Here is an 18,740-nt window from a genome sequence, read left to right on the forward strand (position 1 = left end):
TCATCTGTCAGGGATCTTTAGATACAGGCCTGATCGCCATCACACACATTCCCCTCCCCTCATACTCAACAAACACTAATGGTTCCCTATTCCCTCCAAGATCAAATACTATATCCTGTTTGGCACTCAAAGTCCTTCATAATCTGCCCCACCCCCACTTCTCCACCTTTTCAGTCTTCTTACCCGCCCCACCTGCAGAACATCCTTTTTGATCTAGCGACACTGACTTCCTCGCTGTTCCTTTAACACCACAACTATCTCCTGACTTTGGGCATTTTCACCGGCTGTCCCCCATGTCTGAAATGCTTTCTTTCCTCCTATTCTGCCTCCTGGCTTTCCTGGCTTCCTTCAAGTCCAATCTAAAATCCCACCTTTTACAGGAAGCCTTTCCTATCTCCTTCCAATCTGTCCTGTATATAGCTTATTAGTACAGAGTTGTCTGCATGTTAGCATGTTACCTGTCTTTGTTTCTCCAGCGATTATAACAGTGCCTGGCACATAACAAGCACTTAATAAATGTTTACTGAATGACTGAGAAATGAGAAAACAAATTCAGAAATGCTGAAGGATCTTGGGCAGAGTCAGAAAGCTAGTGAATATCAAAGTGAACTCCTGGCTCCCAAGTCTCAGTTCTTTTTACCCTACCATAATAAATACCTCTAAAGATCATTTAGTCCAGACTCATAATTTCAGAGTGAGGCTTTCTCAGGGTAGAAAAACATCTTGGGCTCTACTTTAACGAATGCACAAATAATGCTCTCTAAGTAGCGGTTACACAGTAAGAAGGAGGGATAGGGGAGGATAGGTGGGAGGACAGCACACAAATGCTCCTCCCTGCTGGATTTGATCACTTTGCACTGAATGAAGAATATGGAAATCCTTTCTGAAATGTTTACTTGAAGATACCTCCTCCCTCAATTTAACGTTGGACACAGATTCTTTTCCAATAAACAGCTCTGGCCATTAAATGTTTCACCTCTGGGAAAAGTTGGTAAAGCATCACTGAATCCTTTCTCTAAAGGTGCTAAGAACAAGTTATTAAAGTGAAACTAATTAAAGTCAGAACAGTGGGGGGGGGGGGCACAGAGCTCTTAAGCTTTATGTTATTTGCTAAATCTTATAAAAGAAATTATTCAAAAACAGAAGCTAAATGCCACATTACTAATAAAGAATGGATTTTAGATTTTTAAAGTCCATACCATAATAACTTCCTAAAATAACTTGGTTTTAACCCATTTGTGAACAAGTTGGCCCCTAGAATAAGCTCCTTGAGAGCGCTAGTTTTCATTTTTGTGTTGCACTGTTAGAGTCTGAAACAATGCTTTGAATACAGCCTAACAAATTTTTAAAAACTAAGTTGGAACCTGGCTCTACTGCCCTCTCCTGAATATTTAAAAGGCAATCATCATGGAATCACATCTGGATACTTCTGAGAGATACACAAGGCACCGATATCCACTTCCATCTCGTTGAAATCCCTAGAGATAGGGTGTGGCAAGCCCTAGCTGAGGATCTTTTATCTTTCAGTCATTTCTCGCTCCCTTAACGAGATAAAAATGCAGGACTAGCCGACCTATTAGTTACAAGAGTTATCAAATCAAAGAATTTCCCCCAAAAGCATTACTTTAAACGTCAACAACCACTGCAGAATTGATGCAAAAAAATTCTCGTCATTCCATCGGCAAGGACTTTGCAAAGGGCTCCTTTCCCCTCTAGGCTTTCCAGGTAACAACCCCAACCCCACACACCACCCCCACGTAACAGGTCCAGTCCCTGGGCATTTAAACTTGGCTTCCGTCCAATCGCTCAGTTTTCCAGCGGTGCGGGGTAGTCTCTGCCCCTTTCAGAGGGCAGGCTGAGCAGCTGGACCCGCGGAGGAAGTGCCTACGGGGGTCTGACCCGGTTCAGAGCGACCATCAAGCCCAAGGGAAGGGGGCTGGGGCGCCTGGGGTTACTGGGAAACTGACAGGATGTTTATTTCCCTCGATCCGCGGGGATAAAACAGCCACCGTCCCTCGAGCCCTTTCGTCGCCAAACACAGCCTAACTTCTATTTGCCTAAACCGCAAGGCTCCCCCGAAATCCGTCCCCCCCATCCTGCAAAGCTCGGTCCCTCATCAGCTTCTAGCCCGAGTCTTTCCCCAGGGCGAGTCCCCCCAAACTCCTTCTGCTCCCGGTCCCATCGCGAATGACCCAACGTGGCCGGCCACTCCGGCCCCAAGCCCGACCTAAACGAGAGCTCTTCCCCTCCGCTCGCGAAGCCCTCGATCCGGGACACCTCCGCCAGGCAGTGTCCCCTTATCTTATCCCACCCGCACCCGCACCCTCCCCGCGCCGGCCGCAACCTCAGGTTCCACCCCGCCCCCTCCTTCCGCCCAGGCTTCCCGCACTAGAGACCCCGACCACGTCTCCCAGCCTCCCGCCAGCCAGCCCCCCAGCCCCGCGCTCCCCTGACCAGGGGCTCCCATTCCGTGTTCGGGGAGGGAGAGGGGTGGGCGATGGCCGAGGGTATTCACCTCCGGCGGAGCCGCGGCCACTCGGTGCCTCCCTCACTCCGACGCGGGACGCGAGACTCAAGAAAGAACGCGAATGCCCGCCGCACCTGCCGCCTCGAACGCTGAAGCCACCGGGCGCTGACGTCAGCCGGGCGCTCTCCAGGGGGAGGGGGAAAGGAACCGGGGTCGAAGTCACGGGATCACCCTAGTTACGAGATGGGGCGGGGCCAAGGAGCTGACGTCACCTCCCCCGCCGCCCCCCGCCTCCAGCTCGGCTTACCCGAACCCGCCTGGGGCTCTGGGATCCCGGGAGTGGGAAAGAGGAGGCGTAGCGGGGCGGAGCCGGGCCGGGCACTGGGTGCTTGTGGTCCCTGGCGCCGACGCGCGTGTGCGGGCGCTCGGCTACAGCTGGGCAGTTGACATTTCTCTAGGGGGTGTGGTTGAGGCTAACCCTTTCCCCAGTGATCTTGACCTCACCTGGGCTACTTCCCCTCTCTCTGGTTTCTGGTGTATCTTTCCAACAAGGAATTGAGAGGTTTAAAATAAAGATGACCTTAGTTAACAAAGGCAGCAAGTGATATGGAAAATGTTTTACATAACTTCACGCGTATACTCGGTATCAACTTGCTGGCCTTCTCAAGAAGAGGGGAGAAGTGGGAGGGAGGGAGAGAAGCGCGGACTCAAAATTTATGTTTTAAATGTTAGAAATGTTTACATGTAACTGGGAAATATTTAACGACATAAATATATTAAAATTAAAAACAAGAATAAAACCCCCTGTGCTATCTAGTGCTATGCACCCAGCCCAGAGACTGGTGTACAAATAATAGTAATAACCTTAATAATAGTGCCCTTTGATTTGGGGCCTTTAAAGTGGTTTGAATATATTATCTAGTCCTAAAACTGGGAAATCTAAAGTCTTGTCTCTAGGGACCCTTGGCTTGGCAGGGAGTGGGGAGCTGGGTTGTAGTCTTAATCCATAGTTGTGAGAGACTGGTTTTTGACCAGTACTGGTTTGTTTTAAAGTAGCTTGTCTAAGCAAATCTCAAAACATTTTTATAAACTTCATTCAACAAATGTGAAGCATGTGCCCAAGGATCTGAAGAGATTGGACTTCCCCTATGTAGACCCTGAACACTGGAGTGGTGTTGGGGAAAATTTGGGTTTGAACTCGGCCTCCTCCCAGTTTGGCATAAAGGAAAATGCACAGAGACACCTAATTTTCTTCCCAGCTTATGTTAACTGACTCTTCCTTCTCTAGATTGGTTTTGCTGTAGGAAATCACTTTACTCTCAGGATCTGTCTTCTGCAGTTCATACAAGTGTACCTGTCTTTGCTACTACTGGTGCCCTGACTTTGCTGCTTCCCAGCCCCTCTGACATGACCATCGACTTCAAATGGAAATTGTGGAGTTGAGTCACTACTCAGTGAGTCCTTACTTCATGTCTCTTGTTACATTCAGATTGAATTTCTCCAGAAGTTTCACTCCCCTGCATCAAAAGCGCTTCATAACCTGGCCCTGCACAGCTCATTCCAGACCTTCTTGGAACTTCCAGACCTAGTTCCCACTACTGCTGACTCATCTAAGAACTTCCTTTAGAGCCCAGTTAGGACATCCTCTTCCTGGAACAGCCTCTCACCACTAGGCCTACTGACTAAGGAATATCCCTCTTCAAGATCGCCCCCCCCCTTCCCCATTAACTGGGTCTTCCTGAAACAGACATTTTGTGGAGGGTCCCAGGTGGTCTGCATTTGTCAGGTCCTTCCCTGCCCCCATCTTTCTCCAGACTTCAAAACCAAGTCAATTACCTTCATTTCCATCCCACCCCCATCCTGCTTTTCAGCTTCCTTTTGTGTATTTTCTTCCCCTATTAGAATGTAAACTTCTTGAGGACAGGGATTGTTGTTATTTTTGCATCCCCAGCTCTTAATAAGCATTAAATGATTAATAAAATTAATTTAAAAAATTAAATCCTTCCTTCTTAACTTCATTCTTTGCGTATCGTGTCTTTCTAGACTTGTACCTCCTATCTCCACTCTGCTTGAACACTTCCTTTTGTAGGAGGCTTTTTCCAGTAGCCCCACTACCAGCGCCTTCCCCTATAGGATTAACTTTGAGTTCCATCCGTTTTTTTTTTTAATATATCTTACATGTACCTGTTTACATACAAGTTGTCTCCCCCATTAGAATGTAAGCTCTCTGAGGGGATTTTGCTTTTTCCTTAACCTCCTAGCACTTAGTACAGGGTTTGGCACATAGTAGGTGCTTTAATAAATGCTTGCTGATTGATGGATTGTGTCAGTGTCCTCTGGGGATTTCAGAAATAATTATTTTTGTCATTGGAGAGTTGTATGTGGACGTGAGCTTCCTCCTGGCAACCTTAGTTAGGAGCAAAGAGGAACAGTCTCTTGTCAGAGGCTTAAAGAGCTGCTGAGGTGTTGCCCTACTAGGTAATGAGAATCACTGGTTCCAAGGAAGTTGGAAATGATCCTCTAGAATAAAGGGGATAGACAAGCATTGTTGTCAGTTACAAATTAGCCAACACTGACCCTTTTTTCCCTTGCCTTTTCCTCTTTCCCAGCACTAAAATACTGTTGTTGGGTTGGTTGTGGTTTTTTTTTTTTTTTTAATTTTGCATGTGCAGATGTGGAGGTCTGCACCTGTCAAGGAGGTGAACTTGGATTGTCAAATGCCATGCCAGGATCACCAGAATGGTTTCAGGATAGTGCTTGTCAGCCACTACCACTCTCCAGAACAATGTACTAAATTACAGAGTGGTTGCAATCTGGGTACAGAGGGAGTATCTTCACCTACAGACTTAGGGGTCTTTTGAGATACTGAAATATTTCCTCTTTTATAGAGTTGAGCAGAGAAGTGATAAGGGCGTAACCGTCCAGTGTAAATATAGGAGTCAACCGTTTCCCTCATCAGTGAGTAAACTGCTTTCTCTCAAAGAAATGAGTGCATAGGTTAACTTGGGAGGGGCAAAAATTCTGGCCAAGACTGGTGTGGTTCATGGTGCTTTGCTATAGTGAGAAAAGGAGGTCTGGTTGATAGTATCCAGGAGCTTTAGGAGACTCACCGTGCCAGCTGTTTCAGTATTTTTGCCTCCAGCAAGGTCTGCACCTCATGGGTCTAACTTACCTAATTCATTTTCAGGGTTTCAGCCATAAATAACCATCACACAGGACCAGGATCTCTTGGCAAGGCTTATGTAGAATGAGTCAATCTCGCCATGTTTATTTACGACATTCCTGAGGAATGAAGAAAAGCACCGTGTATAAGGGGCAAGGCATTATTTAAAAAATCACTATTCAGTGAAAGATAGATACAAAAACTTCAGATATCTTAAAAACCCTTGTCAAGGCAGGTGCACCAAATATTAAGCAAATAGAATTTCAAAGAAAATGGGCCATCATCCTTTAGACTTTTAAGATACTGAATTTATGATAATTAGAGGATAGAGACTGGGCCTATGATTTATTTGGCACAAGAAACTCCTAAATGAGGAAACCCCTTGTACCAAAGTACAGCATCTTCTCTGCAATTCATAATCTTAGAGCAGAGCCTAGAGCACTGAGAAGTTAAGTGACTTGCCCAGGGTCATATAGTACATCAGAAGTGGGAGGCAGACTTTTTATCCAAGATGCCTTTCATGAATAATAGTAGCTTACATTTATAGGTCACATCAAGGTTTATAAGGGATTCATTCTTAAGGTACCTCAACTGAATACAAAGCCATTGGTTTTGCATAAAATTTCCATGGTCTCTTCACTTATACTTCGGAGAAGAGTGTTTTCATGAACATTTAATGGCTATAAAGATTTTAAGTTCCTTGAACTCTCTATCAAGGTATTGTGTATAAGTGTATCTATTTTTAATGTAAAACCTTTTGAGGCACTGATTGCTGAAGTAACCCAATGCCACCAATCTGCTGAAGAGCGCAGTAGTTGAAGACATCTCAGCTCTTAGGAACCTTTTTCCTTTGTGGGTCTTATTCTTTATTTGAAAGGATTAAGAAAGAAAATCTGCACATGAGCTAGAAATGGGGAACTAGTCTTTAAATTAATTTGCCATTGTCTTTAAAGATTTTCAAGTACCACATTGGTGTAATCAGCTGTAGTCTTCCTCTCCAAATCTGGGCTACACTTGAATGTAGCCTAGTCTTGTGTTTTTAGTGGAAGAATGATAGCAAAAGTGATGACAACAAATGGAGCAATGGTGATAAAAATGAATAAAATATTTATTTGAATTGCAAAATTTAAGGAATTTTTGAGTATTTCATTTGCTAAAAAAAATGCACAATTATTTCTTAGAGGTAACATATTTTCACATGGTAATTTTGTGAGAGACTGATTGTCATAGTATAGAGTGCTAGTTTTAGATGCAGAAAGGTCTACATTCAAGTCCTGCCTCAGACACATACTGGCTATGTAACCCTGGCCAAGTCACCTTCAACCCTCAATGCCCCAGGTAAAACTATAAATTGCCAAGTGGAGGGAATCTCAACAGAGGAGAATTACCTCCTCCAATAAAATCATAGAGCCCGACCATGCCCATAAAAAGTCCAGATAAGTTAGTGATATAATTTTTAATGTAAATCTAAATATTTTTTCTTGTTAAAGAGATCAAGTTTACTTACCAGCTTAGTGACCCTAGGAAAGTCATATAACTCTGATTTCTTCCCCCCAAAATAATACAGAAATCAAGTTTTAGGAGCACAACCTATATTCAGACCAATATACTAATTACTTGATATATTATATCAATAGCAGTGAAACTTCAAGCTCCTATACCATTGGTTTCTTCAACATTTAGCCATGAAATGTCTCCAAAAGGCTGTCATGATTATAGTTATGCTGGTAAACAGTTAGATGCTTTTTGACAGTAAAAACTTAATAATAGCTATGATTTAAATAGTGCTTTAAGGTTTGCAAAGCCCTTAACAAATAGGGTCTCATTTGATCCTTGTGGTAGGTAGGGAGGTAGGGGCTATTATGGTCCCCATTTTACAGGTGAAGAAATTGAAACGACGGAGGTTCAGTGATTTGCCCAGCCACGCGGCCTGTGTCTGGGGCTGGACGGGCACTCCGGTCTTCCCAACTCCAAGCCCGTCACCCTCTCCAGCATTCCACCGAACTGCACCTGGGTAAACATGGGTGATAAACTGCAAACCCATGGATAGCACTTCGATACAACTTTAATGCATCTTAGAGGATATCAGGTTGGGGACAGGATATTCACAGACAGATGGGACGTTTTTGTTTACCAAAAGAGTGGGCAAGTTCATTTCACCCTTGACTCCATCCTGTTAGGTCTCCTCCGACAGACTGTCTCTCCCTACCCACCAATTCTCCACTTTCTCTTTACTCTTCAATCTCTTTCTATCTTGTCACTTGTCACTTTCGCGCTACCTACAAACATGTCCGGCTCTTTCCTAACCTTAGAAAGCCGTCGCTCCACCGGGCCATCCCCTCAAGTTACCCTCTCACGTCTCTCTTCCCTTCACAGCCAAACTCCTAGAGAAAGCCGCCTATGCTCTGCCTCTATGTGCTTCTCTCTCATTCACTTCTCAGCGCCTTTCAGGCTGGCTTTTGACCTCATCACTCAACCAAACAGCTGACCCTCTCCAAAGCTTTTTGTTATTGAGTTATGGCCGACACTTCACAACCCCACTTGGGGTCTTCTTGGAAAGGATGCCAGACTCGTTTGCCATGTCCTTCTCCAGTTCATTTTACAGCTGAGGAAACTGAGGCAAAGGGACTTACCCAGGGTCACACAGCTAGGAAGGGTCTGAAGCCAGATTTGAACTCAGATGAGTCTGCCTGACTCCAGGCGAGGGCCAGGTGCTCTGTGCACTATGGGTGCCACCTAGCTGCCCCTCTCCAACGTTTCCTTTTGTGCTTAGTAGTTTCAGTCCTGTCCTACTCTTAACAACCAGCTCTGCAGGAAAAAAAAAAATGTGTGCACATACTTTAAGTTTAACCTGCATTACTAGCACTTTCTTGGGTTATTCTTCAGTCATTTTCAGCCATGTACAACTCTTTGCAACCCCATTTGGGGTTTTCTTGGCAGAGATACTGGAGTGGTTTACCATGTCCTTCTCCAGCTCATTTGACAGATGAGGAAACTGAGGCAAACAAGGTTAAATAACTTACCTAGGGATAGCTAGTGAGTGCCTGAGGTCAGATTTGAATTCCGCTCTTTCTGACTCCAAGCCCAACACTCTATCCAGTAAGCCACCTAGCTACCCTCTTCAGAGTTACCAATGATAGAATCGTCACAGCAATTATTCCTTCTCAGTCTTTATTCTTGAGCTCTTTGCCCCATTTGATACTGTTGACCAAGCTCTTCTCTTGGATATTCTCTCTTCTCCAGGTTTTCATGACACTGTTTCCTCCTGATTCTCCTCCTTCCTTTCTGTGGGGGAGAGGGATTTCCTTTCTCAGTCTCCTTTTCTGAATCGTCTTCCATGTCTTACCTTCCCAGCGTAAGATTCTGCTCTGGGTCTTTTTCTTTCTACTCTCCAGTTATTACCTTAGCTTCCTAGGGTTTAATTGTCATTTCTACACAAATGATTCCCACATTTATATCTATCTATCCATTCATCTATCTGTCTGTCTGTCTATCTCTGTCTATCCAACCTTAGTCTCTCCTGAGCCTCAGTTCTTCATCATCAGAAGCTTCCTCTTGAACGTTTCTCACAATATTCCATAGGCATCTCAAATCTAACATGACCAAAGCAGAACCCATTCTCTTTTGTTTCTTCTGAAACACACCCTTCTCCTGAACTTCCCTATTTCTGCTAAAGGTTCCACTGTCTTTCCAACATCATCCTAGTCGCTCATGTTTGCAACTTTGGAGTCATATCCATCCAGTTGCTGATGCTCATCAGCTCTACTTGGACATCTCTAATCCCTCCCACTCAAATGGCTATCACCCTTGCTCATTCTCACTGGCACCCAATACCTAATCAGATGCCAATTCTTATACTCTCCACCTCTACAATAGCTCCCAAGTCTATTCCCTTCTCACCATTCACACTGCCATCAGGGCCATATCACCTCTCACTTGGACTATTACAATAGCTTACTAACTAGTTCCCTTGCCTCAAGTCTCTCCCCTCCATTATCCCTCCTCCATAAACTGCCAAAGTGAGATTTCTAAAACACAGGTCTGACCATGCCACTCCCTTGCTCTAAAAGCTCCAATGATTCCATATTGACTTTAGGATAAAATAAAAACTCCTCTGTTTTGCATTTAGAGTCTTTCACAATGTGGATCCTGCCTACCTTTCCAGATTTATTATACCTTCTTCCTCTTCGTGCACACTATGTGTGCCAGCCAAAGTGGACTTTGCTATTTTTCATTCACAGGATTCTACCTCCCATTTCCTTGCCCTTAAACAGCCTGTCTCCTGTGCCCGGAATGAATCTCCTTTTCACTCTCATCTCTTTGAGTACCTAGCTCCCTTCAAAGCTCAGTTCAAGTGTCTCCTCCCACTTGAGGCCTTTACTGATTCCCCCCTGCCATTTGCCAGCGCCCCCTGAAATTATTTTTCATTTAGTGTATATAGATTTCATATTCATTTTCATGTGTACATGCTGTCTCCCCCATTGGAATGTAAGCTTCCTGGAAGCTTAAACAGGGAGAGACTATTTCACTTCTTTGAATCCTCAGGACCTGGTACAGTGCACATAATACACCCTGGCCCAGAGTAGGTGATTAGTAAATGCTTGTTGAAATTGCTTGATTGATTCACAAAAGGGGAAGCATTCAGGCATTCAAAATGCCACCCATTATGGAGGATGCCTGGAAACAACAACCTTATACTGTCAGTGTTGTCAAACCATTTTTATTTGAAAAGGAACAGTTAACTTCAGGGTGGGTTATGTGTTAGATTTGAGGTCTTAATAATGATTATTAGCTTCCTGACATATGATACTTTGTTCAAAACAATACTATTCCTAGAAGTCCCGTTCCACCCCCTTTTCTGCCCTACGGCCCCCTCCCCCTGCTCCAATGTGTCCTCAGAAAAAAAAAAAAAAGGGCCTAGCAGTGAAAGCAAAGAGATGTCCTGAGGGCTGTTTCAGCAGGGTGGTTTTTACCTGGGCCCAAGACAAATTGAATTACTTAGCCTGGGACAGTTGCTATTCTATATGTTGTGACTTTGAAGGGGAATATAGAATAATTTCCTTATTTGAAAAACATTTGTACTGGGAAGAGACCACAATTCTGCTATTATTGTCTTGGTGTTAAAAAAAGAAAAGAAGTTCTCATCTATAATGCTTGTAAGACTTAAAAAAAACTGTTCGCTAAAAGGGCTTTAAAAAGAAGTACACGACCTAATAGGGGATGGATGCCATTTCTACTTGTTCTCAAGATAGCAAAAAAATGTAGCTATATCATTTCATAATAGCAAAGCCTTTCAGTAAATAGCTTAGGCAAATAGATTTGTTGGCTATTCACTCTCCGCTTCTGTAGATGTCCCTTTCTGTTGCAGAGGTAAAGCTGATGTATGAAGTCATGCTGTCTTGTGTTGTTGTTGTTTTTTTTTAATGGCTAAGGCTAAGGAGCCTGATTTGGACTCTACCACTGGGTTTGGGACATGATGTAATGTGCTTAATACAGATACTCCACATACCAGTTCTGGGGCCCATCTGAGGGATTCCTTTGGGAGAAAAAGGCACTATCTTAAAGTTATTAGGCAGGAAGAACATTTTTTTTTCCTGAAAATGCTTGAGAATTGCTTATGATGAAGAGAGGTAGGGATATCTCACAGCTTTCATATGCTAAAGGGGCCCATAGTTACCTCACCAAGCCCAGTAACAGACAAGCCACTTTTGTTCTAGCCAAGCATGGACTTCCTTCTGGTTCTCTGGTGTCTGCCTGTAAAACCAAATAACCCTGAGCTTAGGTCCGCTCCAGCAGGGTCTGCAGACTGAAACAGAAATGAGGGCAAGGCTGAGGCCTGGAGCCGTTGCTGATCTGTTATTCAGCCCACGGCCCCATCAAAGATACTGTGCACAAGGTATTAGCAACACCAAGGACTGGGAGGGAAACAAGCTGCTGGTTTTTCAAATGTGATTCTGGGAAAGTCATTTATCCAGCTCCAGCTCAGTTTCCTCAGTTGTCGAAAAGTAAATCAAAGCGCAGACCTCTTCGTCCTCCCAGCAAGTGGCTATAAGCTTTTTTCTTTTTCCAAAATTGTAAGTTACTCTGTAATACTTAAAATTCTAAATAACTGAATCCAGCACAGAACCCACAATGACAATTTCCTGCAAAGGAGATTGGCAATTGTAAAGAAATGGCACCACGGCAACTCAGAGAACCCAAAAGGTCAGCCACAGAGACTCTGACCACTGCCTCTATTTGTAAGAGGATCATCTGTACAAGGACAAGGAGACATGACAAGAAGGGACAAATATAGGGAATGGTATAGGATGGAGAAAGCAGCTGATGCTCTCTTGGGCATTTTAAAATACAAAGGCACACTAGAGAACACAGATTTTTGTCATAGGCTTCTCTAAGCGCTCCTAGGATTAATGGGAGGAAGACTGCTGATGAAGAGAGGTGCCTGTCCGGTCCCTGGGGAACAGTTCCATATATTGTCCTGGAATTTGTTACTAGATGGTCCCACTGACACGGACCACGGGTCACTCAGAAGCAAGGAGGAAGTTGTTTCTTCCAGACAGCCTTCTTTGCACTTGAGTGCTTACCAATGCTGCAGCTTCTATGTGGTCCTGGAATCTTACCTGACACAGAACTTTCCTCAAAGTTCTCAAAGGGAGCCCTTGGTAAAAAGAAGAAAAGGATTTTTGAGCAAATTCAGCAGAGTGATTTTTAAAAAGGGTCGATATATCCATGAGCCTCCTCTTCCATGGAGTCCCCAGATGGATTTCTTCAAATAAATTATTTTAAGATATTTGGGGTACATAAGTATCCGGGACAAATCAATCTTATACTCATCCATCCTTGGTCATCTACCCACTGTGACTAATCTGTGTGTCAGACCAGAGTCGGTGCAAGGTAGGAAACAGGGAAAAGTCTTAGAGCTCGGGGTGGGATGGGCTAGAGTAGGAGGGGGAACCTTTAGATGCCACCTAGTCCAATCCCCTCATTTTGCAGTTGAGGAAACCGAGACCCAGAGAGGCTAAGTGACTTGAACAAAGTCACAAAGGTGGAAAGGAGTAGACAGGATTTGAACCCAGGTTCTCTAACTCCAAATCCATCATTTTTTCCCACACTGCCTCTCGAACGTCTACACTGTTAATGTGAATATAGCGGATGCAACGATGTGACGGTTCAAACCTTAGCTCTCTTCCCCGACATCTAGGCCGTCACCAAAGCCTGTTGTCAAGTGGACTTACTGTGTCTGCAAATTGCATAGTTGTTTTCTTCCACCAGGTGGCATTAAAATACTGCATTTCTGAGGAAGAGCCATGATGGTCCCTTCCTGGAGGACAGAGGTTAGGAGCGTTGGCCCTTCCAGGCACCTCCAATCAAACAAAGAGAATGATAGCATTCCCCACCATTTATTCTGAGGTCACACCGTCCAGGCCTTTTAGAGGCCATTGGTGCAGCGCGCTCTGAAATGACGCAAAGCCAGAGACGTACTTGCTCAGAATCATTTAGTCGGTCTCTGCAGATCTGGGCTGAATGAGGCAGCAAAACTGGCAGAGGGTAGTGATTCTACTTCTTGGTGACTGAGAGACAACAAGGTGGGTAGGCTTTTGGGGCTCTTCAGAGCTCGGAACCTACGCAGGAAGGCGTGAGGGGTGTTGTGTAGTGGAAAAGGTGTTGGATTTGGGGTCTATGGGCCTGGATTCAAACCCTGGATCTGTCGCTTTCTATTTGTGGGACCCCGGGCAAGGTACTTTACTTCTCTAGGACCTATTTTTCTCATCCATAAAACGAGGAGGTTAAACTAATGATCTATAAAGTTCCTTCTAACTAAAAATCTATGACCTTATAACTAAATCCAAACAAACCAGGACCCTTTCTCAACCTGGATATCGATCGATCAATTAATAAACATTTATCAAGCACTACTCTGTGCCAGGCACTGTGTTACATGCTGGAGAAATAAGAGGCAAAAGACAGTCCCTGCCCTCAAGAAGTTTACAGTCTAATCTAATGGATATGCCCCGAACCACCAAAATGCAGTTGGGACTTTTGACTTGGCAATTATCGGAAGAAATTATGCTTTCATTGGAGCATATGAAATGTTCCAGGAAAGGGTGAATTGATAATCATTATAAGGCTCAGGACACACAGGGTATGACAGCACCATGCGGGTCAGCCGGAGCATGCCAAGCCTGAGGCAGACTTTGATTTGGCTTTCTTTTTGAACAAGCTCCAGTAAGCTAGGGTTGGCTTGAGAACCACACAGATCTTATTGCTTTCAGCTAAGCCCTAGCCTCCTTTCTATTCCTGAACATAATCTTATCCGCCCCATCAGATGTGAAAGCCTTCTCCTGCATCATTCACTAGGTGGTACTCCTAATTTAGTTCTCTGCTTCCATGTATGTGACAGGGTTCACCAAAGTCAGGTCCTCTGTTTATATGAGAGGATCCAGTCCCCTAAAAGCAGATGATTATGGGGTGCAGAATGATTTCATGAGAGCAGATCAGACTGCAGGATTTGTTTTTACCAAAAAGTCCATCAGAAAAATGGGGGGACATGAGGAAAAGCGAGAAGGATCACTTGTTGTCCTTGGCTCAGTTGCTTGGAGTCTGGATTCTCAGGGCCTCTGTCTCTGGAGGGGTGAGGCAGAATGCTGAACCAGGCTGTATGCTGGTGCTTGTGTCACATGGGGATGTCTCAGTCTCTTTAAAACAGTGTCACTGAATCAGCCGTCAACAGGCCCAGCCCTGGGAAAGAGCTTCTCAGGGAGCTGGCCAGAAAGAAGCCAGCATAGGGAGAGAAGAAAAAATTGAAGAAAGGAGATTGCCTATTGGGAAAGGTAAATGTTATCACACTGTGCTCCCAGAATAGGACACGGTAATAAGAAGGACTTGTGTGCAGGGCAAGACTTCTGGAGATGGAACGGGACAGTAGACTAGGAGAAAAAAAGAGGAGTGACCATAGAAAGATTTGTGTTTGCATAGATTCTATGCAAAAACATGTTTGGGGGGAGTATACTCTCTTCTTTAAAAAAAAATTATTATGAACTACCTCAGAATAACACTGAAAAATCAGAAGTAAACAAACAAAATATGAAGTAAGTCTCTAAAAAAATAAACTTTTAATCAAGGCAATTTATTTTTATTTTAAATAAAAGCAATATAAATTTTAGCAAAATAATAATAATTTATTTGTTCTATGTCCCTTTCTGAATTTGTGTACTTATGGAGTTTTGCTATCTTTTGTTTTTGTTTTCAGTGGGCTCATAATCAGTGTTTATACTGTTTTCTCCCCTGCTAATCTTGCTTTTCTCTATATTTCTTGATATCCTTCACATTTGCCATTTTTATGGCATAAGAGTATTCAAAAGAATGTATTTTCATTTATCTAGACATTTTTCACTGTTACAAATAAAAGAGCTGTGAATTATATATATATGTCATAAGTGGAGATCTGGGTTTCCTAAAGCATGCCCTGTCTGTTAAGAAGACTGAGAATTAGCCATAGATCAAGGGATTTGAAAATCCTTCATAGTAGATTTTTGTGTAGCATTCCAATCTGCTGCTGGTTAAGAAGAGTTGTGATGTTCCATGTATCTGTGATTCTTTGTGTTCCCAAATAGGGTATTATCTTTTCCCATCTTTTTCTCTCTTTTTAAGAAATCACAAGGAATTCTCTTTTTGGAGTCAGTAATCCTTTGGAATGAAAGGAGCCATGGTTATTTTGAAACATGTAATAGGGAAAGAAATCACTGTGGCAGATAAATATTCCCAGTGTGGCATCTGCCAGGGATTCTGGCACTAAACAGGAAAAATTCTTGGCCCAACTAGAAGTGAACCTTTTGAAGTTAAACATCTAGATGTTGCACCTTTGAGGGAAGGGGATATGGGAAACAGGAGAGAATAGGCAGAAAGTCAACAGGGCTCCAGTGTTCACACCTCAAAGCTAAGAGAGGAAAGTTGATGTGTAAGGGACCAACAGGGGTGAGGGCAAAGCAGTGACTGGAATATGATATAAGATGGGCAGAGCAGATAAGAATTATGAAAGGTGAACCCCACTCTTTTAACATTGGCTTGGTTGTGTTTCTATATCTGGGCTGTCCTGGGGGGTGGAGGGAGAATGGAGACAGGGCAGGTACTCAGGATCTTGGAGGGATCTCAGGATCATAGATTTAGTAATGAAAGGAATCTTTGAGGTAATCTAGTCCAACATACTAATTTTACAGATGAAGAAACAGGCGAGGATGGTTACGGGACTCAGCCAGAGTTAAAAATAGTCATTGGTGGTGAGTCAGGGATTGAATTTACCTCCTCTTAACTCCAAATCCAACTCACACTCTTTGCACTTTAGCACACTGCTTCCCTTCATGATGATGAGATAGAGCTGGTTTGAGATCATCCCCAGAGAGAGCTAGGGTTTGAGGACGAGATCAGGGAAGAGGAGAGTGAATGTCCATTCACCTGTCCCTTACGTGTTGGTCTCTTGGCTAGTAATGAAGCTTGTGACATGGGCCCAATGCATTGCCCTAAAAATTACTTCTGCAGAAAGTCATTTAACTCTACTGATTTCTAAAATACATGATAGCAGGGCCAAGTATGAAGAAATAAGTGAATTCTTTTAAATTTAAATTTATTTTTTAAAGGGGTCTACTTGGCTCTGAGCCATTAGCCTGTTCCATTTTATTTTCCTCATCTTATCAGTTTTTTTCCTCCTTTTCTCTCTCTCGGTCCATATCCCTATTCTTCCTCCTCCATTACCCAAAAACAGAGGAATATTTTTCCTAAAATACAGTTTGACTGGGCTGCTTCATCTTCATTTTTTTTTGTCTTAGGGGGAAAAACGTTTAGGCTGGATTTTTCCACATCATGGGATTTATTAAATCAGAGCTGCAGGGAATCAAGAGGCAATTTATACCAAGATAAACAGCCACAGCTCTTCTCTCCTCTAAAAGTGGTTAAGGTGAGGCAGCATACAATGTACCCCTATTCTCTGACATCCCACTGAAGTGCCCCCCCAAAGACACAGTGTTATTTTTTTAATGAAAGAAGCACTAGGAATGGCAAATCATATGTAAATTTCAATGCAAATGAATATTATTTTCAATTCAACAGAAAACAAAAGGTTTGCAAAAATTATCCAAATAGGATCCATTTAGATTCCTAGTGTTGTATTCCAAAGTTAACCTTTAGTCCTCATTTTCATGCCCTAGTGTTTTCTTCCACCTCTATCTCTTGTCCCATAATAGTAAATAGCTGTGTAGTCAGCCAAGGTAACCAAACTTGTCTTCTCATGGTTCCAGTGAAACTAAATCCCAGTGTCATTTTCAGAAACCGCAGCTGGGGCCAGGGACTGAGGGCACCATCAGAAGGAGGTTGTCACCTTTTCTGACCCCTAACACCCCTTCTCCTGTGCTGGCTGGGAGGCAGAAGTCCCTGTGTGCTGTGAGCTCCCTTTCAGAGTCCCCTTGCCCTAGCGTGTGATGCTGCCAGAGTGAGCAGATCTAGAGTTATGATTCAACTGGAATGTTCCCCATACAGCTGCCCACACAGAACACCCAAGAAAGGCAAATGTGTAGGAGCAGGGATGTCCCCAGGCTCTTCCTGAGACTCAGAAATCCAAGGCAGTCCCTGTCCTTTTGGGAAACACTCTAATTACACAACACACAGTTTGGCGAGTTCACAGCACTAGAGTATCAGCACTACTACAGGTCCCTTCTTCCTCTCCAATCCTTAACCCCATCCCTTATCTTGTTTTCTTGTGCTTCTCCCTCTATTCCTGGAGCACTTTCCCTTTCTCTCAATGCTATGCTTTTCTTCATCACATGACACAGTTCCCAGGTCCACATTCTCACATGAATTTGGAGCATGCTCAAAGACTTTCTACTTAGGGAACCTTAGCATTCAGATAGTACATCACCCTACATTATGCTCAGACTTTAGACTGAGTGATTTCGGGGCTGAAACCTGTGAAAACTATAGAATCGCGATTCCAATTTTCTTAGCACCTTTTCTTTAAAAGCACAGAAAACTTCCCATTTAGTTAGTTCCTTCTCACATTTCCTCCCCCACAAGTGAGTATCCCTTATATCTAGGTGGCTCTGGGTTGCCTGAGGAAGACAAGAAAGTAGTTCCCTTTCCCTGGCTAGATTGGATTAAGAGGCTTCTTTTCTCTGGGGGTCTATGGTCACTTCTTAGGAAGTGAGTTAGGATTAAGGGATACCTGGGGCATTTCTGGGATTCCTTGTCATTCTGAAGCTTAATCTCAGGATTTGAGAATCAAGGCTGCAGTGTCCGCTCCATGATGAGTCAAGAGGACTGATGAGCCAGATGCTCTAAGGCCAGTGTTTAGAGGAAGATCCTGGGTGCTTGAGAGATGACTGGCTTTACTGATGGGCTTTCTGCCCATCGGGCTGTTCTTGGCTCCAATCTCAGAGGACTTCCTCTGGTGTTATGTGACACCTTCCATGGTCTTGTGACTTCCCCAGGGTGCTTGGGGCACTGTGATAATAGAAAGAATCACCAACTGATTCAAAGAAAGGTTAAGTGGCTTAACCAGTGTCACAAAGCCATCCAGCAGAGCATATATATTTAAACAACTTGGTAGTGGCAGAAAATCCTAGGAGTAAGATCCTAGAATTTTAGCTGTAGGGAAATTTTTCAATTTGCTCTTCTGAAGCATCATACTAGTGAACTATTTTCTCCACTGATTTTGCAATAACAGAAGGGGAAACTGTAATGGAAACTACAAGAAGAAATAGTCTTCTTTGAAGCCTTCATCCCTCAGACAGCTGGTATCTTCTCCACCTGGGCTGGGGGAATGATTGAAAGCTGAACCTTTGTTCCTAGAACTTCTCATTGGCTTGTATCTGTTTACCCTAGCTCCCCTCAGCCAGACTCAGACACCTAGGAAGGACCAAAGAAAAGGATAGAAAGTAGACCTGCCTCTTACCACACAGAAATATGTCTGTCCCTTGGGCCATATTGCTCCCTGCCCTGCCCCCACCCCAATCCTAGCACCTGCCCAGGATGGGCTATAGTCTGATAAATCTTCTAAGACTAAAGTGCTTTGAGGGTTCAGTTTATTTCAATGTCAACAAATTATAGCCCACCTACACAAAT

General features: G+C 43.7%; 2 protein-coding genes across 3 annotated transcripts in view; both read right to left on the bottom strand.

Moving 5' to 3' along the window:
* The window catches only part of CYSTM1 (cysteine rich transmembrane module containing 1), a 105,708-nt gene extending 103,027 nt beyond the window's left edge, over nt 1-2,681 (bottom strand). The window contains exon 1 of one of the 2 annotated variants that reach the window (XM_036750250.1): nt 2,602-2,681. The gene's annotated coding sequence lies outside the window, so the exon portion shown is untranslated. Of the gene's footprint in view, nt 1-2,515 lie in introns of both variants that reach the window. The other variant, XM_036750249.1, reaches the window with a different exon arrangement.
* A 2,969-nt stretch (nt 2,682-5,650) lies between these two features.
* The window catches only part of LOC118841352, a 58,337-nt gene continuing 45,247 nt past the window's right edge, over nt 5,651-18,740 (bottom strand). The window contains exon 3 of the mRNA XM_036748725.1: nt 5,651-5,749. Coding sequence (XP_036604620.1) covers nt 5,659-5,749 — 91 coding nt within the window. The 3' untranslated portion in view covers nt 5,651-5,658. The remainder of the gene's footprint in view (nt 5,750-18,740) is intronic.

Source organism: Trichosurus vulpecula, chromosome 3 (assembly GCF_011100635.1).
Source record: "Trichosurus vulpecula isolate mTriVul1 chromosome 3, mTriVul1.pri, whole genome shotgun sequence".
NCBI classification, from domain to species: Eukaryota; Metazoa; Chordata; class Mammalia; order Diprotodontia; family Phalangeridae; genus Trichosurus; species Trichosurus vulpecula.